The sequence below is a fragment of the Lonchura striata genome, chromosome 2, assembly GCF_050655825.1.
Source record: "Lonchura striata isolate lonStrDom1 chromosome 2, ASM5065582v1, whole genome shotgun sequence".
Taxonomy (NCBI): Eukaryota; Metazoa; Chordata; class Aves; order Passeriformes; family Estrildidae; genus Lonchura; species Lonchura striata.
This window is the reverse complement of record NC_140704.1, coordinates 105,156,671-105,169,369: the sequence shown is the minus strand read 5'-3', so window position 1 is coordinate 105,169,369 and position 12,699 is coordinate 105,156,671. Positions and strand designations below refer to the sequence as shown.

General features: G+C 42.3%; 1 protein-coding gene across 11 annotated transcripts in view; it reads right to left on the bottom strand.

Moving 5' to 3' along the window:
• PIEZO2 (piezo type mechanosensitive ion channel component 2) overlaps nt 1-11,056 on the bottom strand; it is a 284,271-nt gene extending 273,215 nt beyond the window's left edge. For 7 of the 11 annotated variants that reach the window (XM_077784376.2, XM_085571904.1, XM_085571903.1 and 4 more), the window contains exon 1: nt 10,844-11,056. In XM_077784376.2, coding sequence (XP_077640502.2) covers nt 10,844-10,907 — 64 coding nt within the window. In that variant the 5' untranslated portion in view covers nt 10,908-11,056. The remainder of the gene's footprint in view (nt 1-10,843) is intronic. The other 4 variants (XM_085571908.1, XM_085571906.1, XM_085571913.1 and 1 more) reach the window with 1 other exon arrangement.
• Nucleotides 11,057-12,699: the final 1,643 nt, after the last annotated feature.

The window sequence follows — 12,699 nt, the reverse complement described above, 5'->3', positions numbered from 1 at the left end:
CTTCAGCTATCACTAAAACGCATGCAATTTTGGCCCCTCTCAGGAAAAGGAATATGTTCATAGACTTCAAAAAATCCAGGGGAGGGTCCCAATGACAGTGGAGGCTGAGGGACCCAGGCTCATTCAGCTCCAAGACAAGGCAGTTTTGTGCTTACTTCACAGCAGCCTCCTGACCAAGGGGGAGGTTATAGAAAAGACAACTTTGCAAAGAGCCAGGCTCTTTACAAAGCTGCCAACTGAGGTACAATGGCTAAAGATGGAAGTTAGAGAGATATAAAAGACGAAGGAAAATAAATGAAATTAAAGCCTAATGGTTATGAGATTGACTAAGCACTAGAAAAGACCATAGACCTCTGTTCTCAGAGATTTTCAACACCAAATAGGAAAAAGCCCTGAGCAATCACAGTTAAATTCACTGTTGCCTTGAACTGGACATTGGAGAGATCTCCTGAGGTGCCTCCCAGCCAGGGATGCTGTGAGGAGGGTGACAGAAAGACTGACCAATGCCCCTCCTGTAATCACCCAGAAACCTGGGGCAGGGGTGTGGCCATCAGCTGCTTCAAAAGAATGCATGAGAAACCCAAACCAACTGTGGAATTACTTGCCCCACAGAAGAGCATTATTCTTTCTCCTCTAAACAGAGGCCAAATCCAGTGACTTGGCTAGCTCATTCTTGACAACAAGATGTTGTCATATTTTTTTAAAACAACTACTATATTCTCATTTCTGAGTATTTCAAGGACAACTAACACACATTAATTATGCAGGCAGGATACTCTGGTAATGGGACATCCTTGTTCCTTCCAGTTTGCAATATTGTGTAGGATTGCAACAATCTTACTGCTATTCCATTCCAAGAGCAACAGGAAACAGCGAACTCCACAGGGGGAAGAAACAAACGGAACTTCCCCAAATACAGTAACAGTAAATACAGGCAGGAAATAACCTGATATTCTTGTTCTGCAATTCTAGCAACTCCAACTGCTTCATCCTCTGGGGCACACTAATGAGGACTTTCTGCCATTTCCTCACTATTGCCAGTATGGCTCACCCAGCAGCCAAGTTGTAGGAAACAAGATTTTTGGTATTGCCTCTTTTCTCTTTTTAACATGGAGTTCCCTAAAGAGAGAGGTGAACCTAAATTATAAAATCAACCCTGATTTCTACCCTCCAAACAGCACAGTGGGATTGTCTTGTACCCCTCCATCTGTCTGCATGCTATGATAAAAATGTAAGCATCAGATTAGGCTTATTGAGGCTGCTAAAAATTTACAGTTGCTTATTTCACATAAAGTTATTGTATCACTAAGCAATTTATGCCTAAAATCACTGTGGTACAATAAACTGCAAGGTTTTTAAAAAAAAAAAAAAAAAAAACACGCATAAAATGATTATGTTTACTTATGCTTTCAGCAAATTAACAAGAAAAATATTTGTCAAGATCTTCAAGTAACAGTGAAGCTTTACATGCAGATGGCAACAAAAAGCTGCCAGAAACAGGCCATGTTTATGTACACCAACAACATCATGATGGAGTTCATTCATTCCGTTCAATAAAAACAAATGGCTAACAAGTTAAACACTACAATGTTAAGATAACATGTGACAACAAAGTCTATATACAGGTTTATAAGAATTAGCATAGTGAAAACCATGAACTGTAGAGATTCCAGTTGAAACATATTTTCACAAATAGTGTTACACTGGTTTGTTGGGGGTGTTGCCCAATTATACTCTGAAACAACAGAAGAAAGTTGTAAACTTGATTATCTTTACCAGATGTTTTGTTTTTAAGAACATAGGAAAGATACTTCATTTAAAGCAATTCTTTAAAAATATTATTGAATTCCTTTTGATTTTGAGAAAATAAGCTCTGGAAGTGGTGGGGGTTGTTTACTTAGCACTATACTGTAAATACACATGCTAACAAACAAGATTATTTGGGTCATACTTCACAGATCTTTATTCTCCAAATTACAGTTATTTGACAGGTTAAATGTCTAGACAAGAAAGGAGGAGGAGAAGGAAGGGAAAGATGACTATGCAGCTTTTCTAGCTGATGGTACAGCTATCACAACAGAATTTCTTTGGCCAACAGCACTACAACCTGAAGAAAACAATTTTATTATTTAGCATTCCGAAAAGGTACAAATATTTGTCTGTGACTTTCAATACAGAAACACACAATTACCACTCTCAAAATGTTGATGATGTCAATGACTCATGCAAAACCAAAATTCTGTGTTTGCAACTGGAAGAGCCCTTCAAAATACATGCACCAGAAAGTCTGGTCTCTGACAAAGTTTTGAAGGGTTAAAACATGTCATGTTTAACTTCTTGTTTTGTAGAAATGTATTTAAATATGTAACTTTGTCCAAAAAACAGTGTTATTAAGGAATGTAATAGAGCAGGGTTTTAAAAATCTAAGCGCAGAGTGAAGGAGAGATGAATTTAAATACATTTTTCAATACTGCTTTATACAATATTGTCATAGATGACAACATGATATAATATTTGTGGAGACAAATTTCTCTCACTTTCCTTTGGCTTATGAAATAATCTATTATCAGTAACCAGGAAACTGTGATTCTGAAAGACATTGTAAAAAGCCACAAATATAACTAGAGAAAAAAAGCACAGCAAACACAGAGGTAGCCTCTATGCAATCATTTAGCATGTTTCAGACATTCCCCAATATATGAGAATGTAATAAAATTAAATTCAGAGTAAGTGTCACTGTACTTGTTTGCTAGATTTCCTTGACAAGCAAATCAACATCAGAGATGTGTAATGCTGTAATCAACATCACCTTTCACAGCTGGAGATTTATCAATTTGGATAAAGGTCTAATAACAAACTGCAAAAGCGGGGGGCTACACTGGCTACCCAGTATGTTTCACTGATCATTCCTTTCCAAGCCTTTGCAGTCTCAATCTGCACCTAAAAAAAGCTAAACTAAAGTTATTGTATACATGCAACCTGGAATACATTACTGCCAACAAAAGGAGTTTAGTGTTCCTCAAATTAACTAGAATTTCTTTAATAGCACATCTTCTAACAAAAAAAAAAAAAAAATAGTTTATTTACTAGGAAAAAGACAGCACTTGCACTTGTTTAGCATCTCTAACCACATCGTTTTTGGCATGCTTCAGCACAATAGGTGTCCAGAACACACCCTGTTAACTGTTCAGGAAATCTTTTCCAGTCACTTATGCAAATGCTGATCAAGGGACAGAACTGATCCCCACTTGAATACCACTTGGTACTTCAGTTTTAACTTATGGTTCTGTCAAGCTATATTAACTAATTACTGGCTTGGAAACAGTAGACAGAGTATGTAATGTCTGGAGTCCCAGGCTTTAGAATATTTTGCCCAAAAGGGAGTGATTAGTGTATCGCTCACAAACACACCTCACTTTAAGTTTTACTTCTTTTATAAAAACACCTTCCAAACTAAAGACTACCTGAATGAATTCAGAGAAGAGCTACACTGTGTTGTGTCTATACAAATTGTAAAGGTATCCTGTCCTTTTTTATGGGGAAGGCAGATTTACATAACCCTTATCCCTTTCTCTTCAGAACTGTACAACTGATAGGAAACTCAGAGTTGTTAATTTCTACAGTTAATCTTAATGGTTGATTTTATGCTCTCAAATGTTATTCTAAAGTGTTAGAGCAAATAGAGCAGTACACTGTTATTCATTTAAGTGATTATGCATACTTTCTCCCATTCAAAGGATAATTTACTAAGGCAACAAACTCAAAATTAATTTAAAAGTACACCTTTTTATTCAGGTGGAATTCACACATGGAATTCATTGCCACAGGATATTATCAAAGCTAACACTCCAGCTTAGAATACATTATATAAAATTAATTTAAATACATAATAACAACATTAATATGACATTCAGATTTTACAACTGTCTACTTGAAATATAGGAAATAGACAGGTAAGACCCTCAGGAAAAGAGAAGTCTATTAATACATCCAAATCAAAGGATATACTTCTAAAACATCAAAACAGCTGATTTATCTGACAAAATAACTCCCAGTATACCAGTTCCTCTCAGTAAAAGAATGAGAAGGCTCCCTCACTCATTATGAAAACTTCTTATCTACACACTACCAGCTTCTGACCTGCTTAGTCTCACAGATCTGTCAAGGTGACAGAATGAAGATCTGTGATCACCACTAAAGTAATGCTACAGAAAACCTTTACCCAGAAAAACAAATCTGGACTTATTTAGTTACAAATACTGATCAATCTGCTGCAGTACAGGGAAAAAAGATGATACAGCCTCTTACTAGCAAATCATACTTAGAGTATCTTTAGAACTGCCTGAAGATATTGAAAAGACTAGTACAATCTACTGACTACACAGAATTTTTCACTAATTAGAACTTGCTGACTTCATTCTGCACAATGGAAATTAAACAGTCTGTTTTTCAGAGTGCTACCGTCCAATGCACGAAAGTACTTACTGATGTCCCTCAAGCAAAACATTACCCTAAAAAAAGGACACCACAGCTACACAATGATGAGTATTTCAAAATGAAAAGACATGCAGATACTGCCTTCCAAGAGTTCTTTTTGCAACACGAACCACACTGAAGTTGTTTGGCTTTTGCCAGCATTTGCAACTCTACTACTCCTATAAACGTGTTGGTAAAGATGTAACATGAAATTATTTTAGTGTTTAAGTGGTTTAAACTGCTGAACTCTATCCCCTGACCTATTGCATATCAGTTATTGTTTCCTGTGGTTTTGGATTTTTAGCAAATACCTGAAATGGAAAAGCACCATAGGTACACATGTGCAATAATAGTATTATTCTCTTCCCTGATCTCCATCAGAAACATCCACCAAAAAATGAGGTGCCACCAAATACACACAGGTCTGTCATTTCATGTTTTGATTTGACTGCTCTGATTAAAAAAAACACCAAAATATAGCTCAGTGTTGTATCTGCAATTTAAAAGACAGGGAATTTCATGCATAATTTGTATAAGCTCCAGCACAACAAATAAAGGATTCAAATGCTTTCCAGTTCTGACTGTCAGCAGGCAAACTGTCCACTTTCTTCAAATAACTCTCACCAGTCAGCTGTCTCCCACTGATTTCCTTTCCCATGTTGAACACTGTCCATGGAGCAAGTTACCCACCAGGCAAGCCCTAACCCTTGCTAACTTAGAGGTTCTGGTTTTAGCTCATCTTATTTATTAAGTTGATTCAAACTACTTAACAGAATGGTTAGGATAAATAAGTAGAGAAGGTAAGAACCTATGGAGACAAGTTTTTCTCCTATTTTTTCGTGGGACTCAGCTTTAAGTGGTTTTTCAGCCTGAGCATTAGGGAAGAAGCAAAGGCGGTCAACCTGAGATGGCTGTTACACAGGAGAGAGGGAGCACTGCACTTGCAGCAGACTGCTGCCTCCCCACTCTCCCAAAAACTCTTTCCTCTTCATCTTTCTTGACCCTAGGTAGAAGCCACAGAGACTGCAATGTCATTTTGAGCACAAGAACATCCAACCCTGTGCCTACAAGCCTGGAAAATGTTGCTTCTGCAAGGCTGTGTATATATTGCTCCCACTTGACAACTTTCACCTGCTCCCAATGAACAAGGCAAAACTTCCTGTAATCAAAGAAGCCAGGTAAAGTAATTTAAATCATTTGAATGGGGAAGGAAAGCTTCCATTTCAGCAGGTTTAGGATCTCTTGTGCAAACTGACATCCAAGTTAACTTTTTTAACAGCATGTTACCCATTAATAGTTCCTTGACTTTTTTGTTGCTGTGACTAATACTTTTATGAGTGTTCTGGGACAACACAGAGTTTTAGAACATAATGGGAAATCTATGCGTGTTTTTATCATGCTGGTCCGTCATTATTTTGGTACATCATAATAAATATTCCCAAATGTCAGCATTATGACAAAAAAAATCCCACCAGTCTGATCTTTGTCTTCTTTTCAGTAACTGACCAGGTTTAGAGCACAATAAGCCTGACTTTCCCCGTCTACAGGAAGTTTATTTCAACTTTAAAATTATGTCAAAGTTTTTTGATATGTATGCATACATAGTCACATACAATGCCCCTACACAAACTGTCCTCTAGTCTGAACAGTCCTGCATCACAACTTGCTATGTCATCACCATAGCATCACCCACAGACATGCACATAAAAATAATTCAGTCACCTGAAAACTGCGACAAAATATTGTATTCTATGATAATTTCTTCAACAGCCACATCCAGTGAAATCAGTGAAAAGCACAAAATAAATAATAATCCAAGCACAGTGTGGATGACTGCCTCCACAGGCTTGCCTTAGTAATACAGCTGTCCAATTTATTCTCTCATAGCAAATGTGAGTAGCAGTAATTCAAAGCAGCAAAACACACAGGGAGGTATCAGATTCCAAAATACACTTGAAACGTGTAATTTAAGACGCATTTTCGTACCTGGTAATGCAGTAATTCAGATATTTCCCCTTCCAAATTTTCATCAATGTTTGTTAATTTGGGGATAAAAGATCACGCAAGCATCCTGGACTCTACCTTTTCCTTCTGAGGCAGAACACAGACCTCACTCCCACTGAGGCATTTCCAGCAGATGAATATATGTATTTTTGAAAATACTGTAATGATTAAAGAAATGTTCTCTGTAACATATTGTTCATATCCTGAAGAGATGCTAATTCTGATTCATTCAGTATCATTCTATGAGTACTAGTTGCTGAAAAGACAAATAAAATAATTAAATTAAGAAAAATAATTCCTGCTATTTATCAGGAGTTTAAGTATTTCGCTCAAAGACAGTAGTGAAAATTTCTAAATAATATCTGAACTCTGTCACCAAATTTTGAAGTATTTTTTTTTTACCTGCCATTGCTTTCAAAACAGATACCTTCACTCAACCTCTCAGAAAACTCAAAACTTTCTAGAAGCTTCTACAACTCTTAATCATCTGGGTCAAAATTCAATCATCCAGGAAGGCAAGTGTAACTTCTGGGAAGCACTTGGCCCAGGTAACTACCTCACTGAAGCCCATTTACTGATAACACACAATCCAACAGCATCAGTCAAAACCCAGAGACACACTAGAAAAATGTCCTAAGCATTTTTTCCCCAGCACCCCATTTGAAAATAACCGTATTTTGCTTAAGAAAAAACTAATTAATTGTATCTGAGCAAAAACAATTAGAAGCAGTATAATTAAAAACTGTTGTCAAGTAAGCCAGCTTTGTGGTTCAAGTCTCTATAAACCAAAGAAAGCAATTACCAAAAGATTGCTCTGATGCCTTACTTAAACACAAAAAATCACTTCTTACATTTTCCAAGTACATGTGAGTAACAAAAAAAAAAAAAAAGACAGGTTCACATCAAGGCTCAAGCTTTTAAAGAGAAAATACGTAAAGCCCACTTTCCACCACCAGTGCCAAAAGTTCCCTCTCCTCTATTTTGTTATTTGTTTTTTCAGTGTGGTACTATTACAGTACAGAAAAGATACCACATTGTAGTAATCACACTAAAAAAAAAAATCCAATCAAGTAGCCAACTCTCTCAGTCTTATTACAGAACACACTATTTGCAGTAAGTTTCACATTAAGTTACTATTAGGATCACATTGGACTGAACACAAGATTTTATCATGAAAACAACATGACAGGATCAACCTTGAAGTCATAAGCCTACAATAACCTTTTCAATCTCCAAAGCCTTTCATTTTGTGCATGTTAAGTTTCCTGTCTTCATCAGACACTCAAGACCCATTCATTCTTGAGCTTTAAATGGAAACATCTAGGCTTACCTGCACAAGATTAGACTATTCAGTGCTACAGATCTGATCTTAAAAATTCTTACAAGGAATTGTGTTTTCTCAGATATGTGGTACTGATCAGTGCTTGGAAAGCATTTCATCCCAGCAAACTGATATTTTTTCATAAATGCAAACTAGCATTCGTATTTATTTTAAGCATGTAAAGTAAGGTATTTAAGGTATTAATACTTAAAGCATTAACCATTTTAACAGTATTTAAAGAATCTGTTTTCATCTTAGCAGATGTATTATTTTGAATGAGTTTGCCACAGCTGCCATTGCCCTCCATACACCTGGTCAGGGCTCTCCAACCTCATTACTTCCTAGCCTTGGTAACAAAAAAGCAAATTGCACCATGCTAAGAAATTGTACTAATTGAGCATTTTAAAATCACACACAAGGGATTCTGAACCAAAAGAACCACTCTGTATTTCCAGCCTTTTGGCAGTGCCAGACACATTCACTACCCAGACAGGGGCAGGAGACACAAGAGCATCAGTCTCGCAGTGAGTCCTTGCGGCAGCTTTTCAGCTGCGGATGTAACCTCACCCTAAGTCATACAAACAACCATCACTCTAAAAAGTCTTTTCCAGAAGCCCATGAAACACTTCCTTGATGCTTTGGAAAGGAAGAGAGCACTGGCTCAGGGATAACTCAGGTGCAGACGCAAGGTAAGTGCAAGAGTGAAGCCAGCTGAACTGTGCTTCACTCCAGTAAGGGCTCTGCTAAGAGTTTGTAAAGTGGAAAAAAATAACACCTACAGAACACGGTAAACTAAAGTAAGAGAAAAGCTGTTTGTCCACTTACTAATTCCTCTCTCAAATCCAACTGAACAAGATCACTAGGTCCAAACTCGAAAGTTTCACAGTGGGATTTCTTTTTCATACTGAAAATGGGAAATGCCTCATTCAGGTTTTATATTTCAATTAATCCTCAGATAAGTAAGATTTATGAGCATAAGCAATTCATGACAACATCAGTTCTCATCTGTGGAAGTATTACTGCAATGCGAAAGTACTTCTGCATTACTAAATATCGGGAATACGGACATCAAAACCATTTTATCTGAACTTGTTTTGGTACAGAAAGAGTCTGAGCACTTGGCAGAATAATACCCCTCCTATTTTAATGTACGATAATCTAACCTATTATATTATTTGAATAACACTTTAAAAATTCACCTAAACACCATTTTTATAGAATCTTTTCTTTGCTCCATGTCCCAGTAAGTTCATCCTCATACTTCAATGATCTTTCATAAATTTAAAGAAAATACGGAGCCCAGCTGATTACTAACAGGGAGTTAGCTCTATGATTAACACTGGCATTGAAAGACCCGCCTGACACCCCCACCCCTTGGCTTTGAAGGCATCCCACCACCTGCCCCACACATTACCACCCAGCTCCTCCGCACGCAGCGCGTTTCTGCACTCCAGCCACCAAGGCACAGACACCTGGTTGCACTGGGACAGCCTTAAAGCCCCTCATCTGCTGCCATGGATCAATAGAACTGTGACCTTCCCAGCACCAGTGGTGGCCACCCAAGCCTAAGGCTGGGCACCTGCGGGAAGGCCACGGGCTCCAGAAGGAGCAGAAATCGGGTGCAGATGCTGGTGGTGGTCTGAAAAGCTACCTTCATCTCATGCCTCATACAACCGTGCTAACACCCACCACACGGCCTCAGGCAAAGGGACGGGGGGGAAAGTGCATTTTCACGGGCAGACCGAGAAATCAAGAGGGCTGCACACCGCGAGGCACCAGGGAGCGCCCTGGGTCCCGCATGCTTCCAGCGGGGCTGAGGATGGGATCCGCGTCCTCCTTCCCGGAGGAGAAGTCAGGCGGGGGAGGGCACCTGGAACCAGTGTCGGGTAGTTCCCAGGGTGGAGGAAAAGATGTGGAAATAGAGAGGCGCTGGCCGGGCCACCATGGGGTTAGTCAAGGGCAAAGCCCCGGGAAGGATGCGTTTTTTGGGCTCCGCTGGGCAGGGCGTCCCTGGAAGGACGGCGAGGCCGCACGGAGAGCGGGAGTCGCTCCGGGCAGCCCCGGCGTTCGGCGCCCGCTCCGTGCGGCCGGGAAGGGGCTGGCGGCGGCCCGGGACCGGCCCGGGAGCCCCGCGGCTGCCGCGCAAGGTACGGCCGGCACCGCTCCACCGCCCGCGGAGGATGCGCGACGCGGGGCTGACCATCGACGGGTTTCTCTCCGCGCCGTGCCATTCCCGACCCCTTTCCCCATCTCCCGTCCCACAGCCCCCCACCGCGCCGGCGGGCACCAGCCCCCACGAGCTGCCCTCCGCAGCCGCGGCTTTCGAGGCCAGCCCATCGTCCTGCGATCTAACGGGCAACCGGGACGTCTGGAGCGTTTTTCCAAATTGTGCGGAGGGCAAGGATTAATAATAACATATTCACCTATGGCTGGACACCGCAGCTCTCCATTCAAAAAAAAATTAGTTTCTTGGATGGCTGCCTGCTAAGTAACGAGATTTAATAGACTGAAATTTCTGTCTCTCGAAGCAAAGAAAATCTAACTCCTGAAAACCTCCGTAAATTTGAGAACTGTTCATTCTGAAAGACTCACTCTTCCCTTTACAAAGTACCCCCGAAACCCTAACACGGCGGCAGAATCAGCCTGCCCGGAGGGCAAACTCTGAATCCTCCTCTCTCCTATGCCTTGCCCGAGGATGCGGGACGACGCGGGACTCGGAAAGCAGCTGTTCCGAGCGAAAAGCCGCGGAGCCCCGCACGCCGGTGCCGCGGCCGCCAGCAGAGCCCCGCCACACGTGCGAGCCCCGCACCCCGGGGTGGACACCAACGGCGACAAAAATTAATAGCAACAACAAATATGTAAGAAATTAGGGGCGAGTTACAAAGTTTAAAGCTGCTTGGAGAAATAGCGGAAGGGGGGAGATGCCACGAGGAAGGAGAGCGAAGCGTCCCCCAAGCCGCCGGCGGGCAGCGACGGCGGTCCCACGGCCCCGGGACGCGCACCCGCCCGGGGACCCACGGAAGGAGGGAGGGAGGGACGTACCGGCAGTCAAGCACACGGGCAGGAGCAGGCGGAAGGTGAGCCCGCACACCACCTCGCTGGCCATCGCGGCGGGCGGGGGTCGCGGCCGGCCGGCCGGAGAGCCGTCCCTCTCTGCGCGCCACCGCCGCTCCTAGGGCCGCCCGTGAGCGGAGCCGCCGCGGCGGCGGAGCATCGCCCGTCCCCTCCTCGCCTCAGCCGCGCCGCCTCACGCCTCCCGCCGCATCCCGGCGGCAGCCCATGCAAGCAGCGCCGCGCCGCACCCCCGGCCCGGAGCACGCACACGCCCGCCCCTTCGGGGCTCCCCCCACCGCCCTCCCCCGCTCGCCCGGCGGCGCGGGCCCGGCGGCGGCACCCCCGGAGCGCCCGCGCCGCCCAGGGAATTGCCCCGCGCCCGCCCCGCCCCGCTCCGCGCCTCCCGCCCCGCCTGCGCGCCCCTCCGCCGGGACCGTCCTGCCGCCGCGCCCGCGCCCGCTCTGCGCTGAAAACTCCGCCGGTTTTCCCTAACGCTTCTTTACGTGTTGGTTTGGGGAGAGGTGTTAACAGTTTGGGGTTTTTTTTTAATTCACTATTTTTTTTGTTTAAATTTTTGTTGTTAACAGGTTTTTTCTTGATTTTTTTTCTTTATTTTTTTGATTCTTTAATCTGTTCACTTTCTGCCCCTCCTCCTTCTCCCCCCACCCCCCTTCCCCCTCCCCTTTCAGCAGGACATTTAGGTCCACAAGAAAATTGTCGCCTGGAAAATAAATATCTCCGGTGGCTGGAATGTATTTGACTTTTCTGGAAAGCTTTTTACCCTTTAAAATACGGTGCTGGTTAGAAAATGCTGTGGGTTTAAAGGGACCGCTTCAAGGCCCAGCTGGTGTGTCCCTGTGCGTGTACTGAATGAACCTCACAGGTGGGGCTGAAATAGCAATGCTGCAAAATAGAAAGTTATTAATGTTGTTATCAATACAAGTAAAAATGTTTTTCATTTTTGGCAAGGTATTGCAATGTCTCACACTTACATGAGAGTAGTTTTGATTGAACATCCTCTTCTGGGGGGGGGCAGTGCTTTAGGTAACTTCACTCTGGGGTCAGAGAAAGCAGGAGCAGTGACCCTGTGGTCCTTGACATAATTTCTCAGTCCTTCCTCCTGGTGAAGGACCTCATCCAGTCTTACTTCAAATATAAAGAGTCCTAAATTTTGCTCTTGAAGTCTTGTTTGAATGTTTGTTTTGGGGTTTTTGTACCCCCTTATAATTACTTAAGTATATTTTGCTTTCCTGTGCTTTCTGAAAAAAAGTATTTTCATATCCTTCTTGCAGACAAAAAATGATTGCAAATATGAACATGACTCACAGGAAAATACAAAGGGTCTTTTAAAGAAAAAAAATTAAAACTATGCATTTGGGAGGTTCAAATGACAAGTGTTGAGCCATGCAGATATCTGACTTTTGTTTTATGAATAATGACAATTATTTGGATATTCAAATGTTATGTAACGTGCTAACAGAATCCGATATCACTATATTTGAAAAGTAAAAACTCTAGACTTACACATATGAAAATTCTCAGGAAAGTTAAGAAAAATCAGCTACAGACAGCAATTTCATGTACCTAATGAGTCTGATAAAAGGAACCCTATCACCAGAGCCAAAGCCTCCTTGAGGAGGTACAGTCAGCTCGCAGGCAGTGTGTGGAGTTAAAATGTAACCTCTATCTGTCTTAGCAGGGATTGTAAGGAAGCCCCATCCTAGCAGGATGAATGTGACACCTTGGTGTCAAGGCACAGCCTGTGGTGGTTTCTCCCTCCTTCCCCACATCCAGACCCAGCATGGCTCACTCATGCATCTCGACCACGAACCAAACCTGGATAT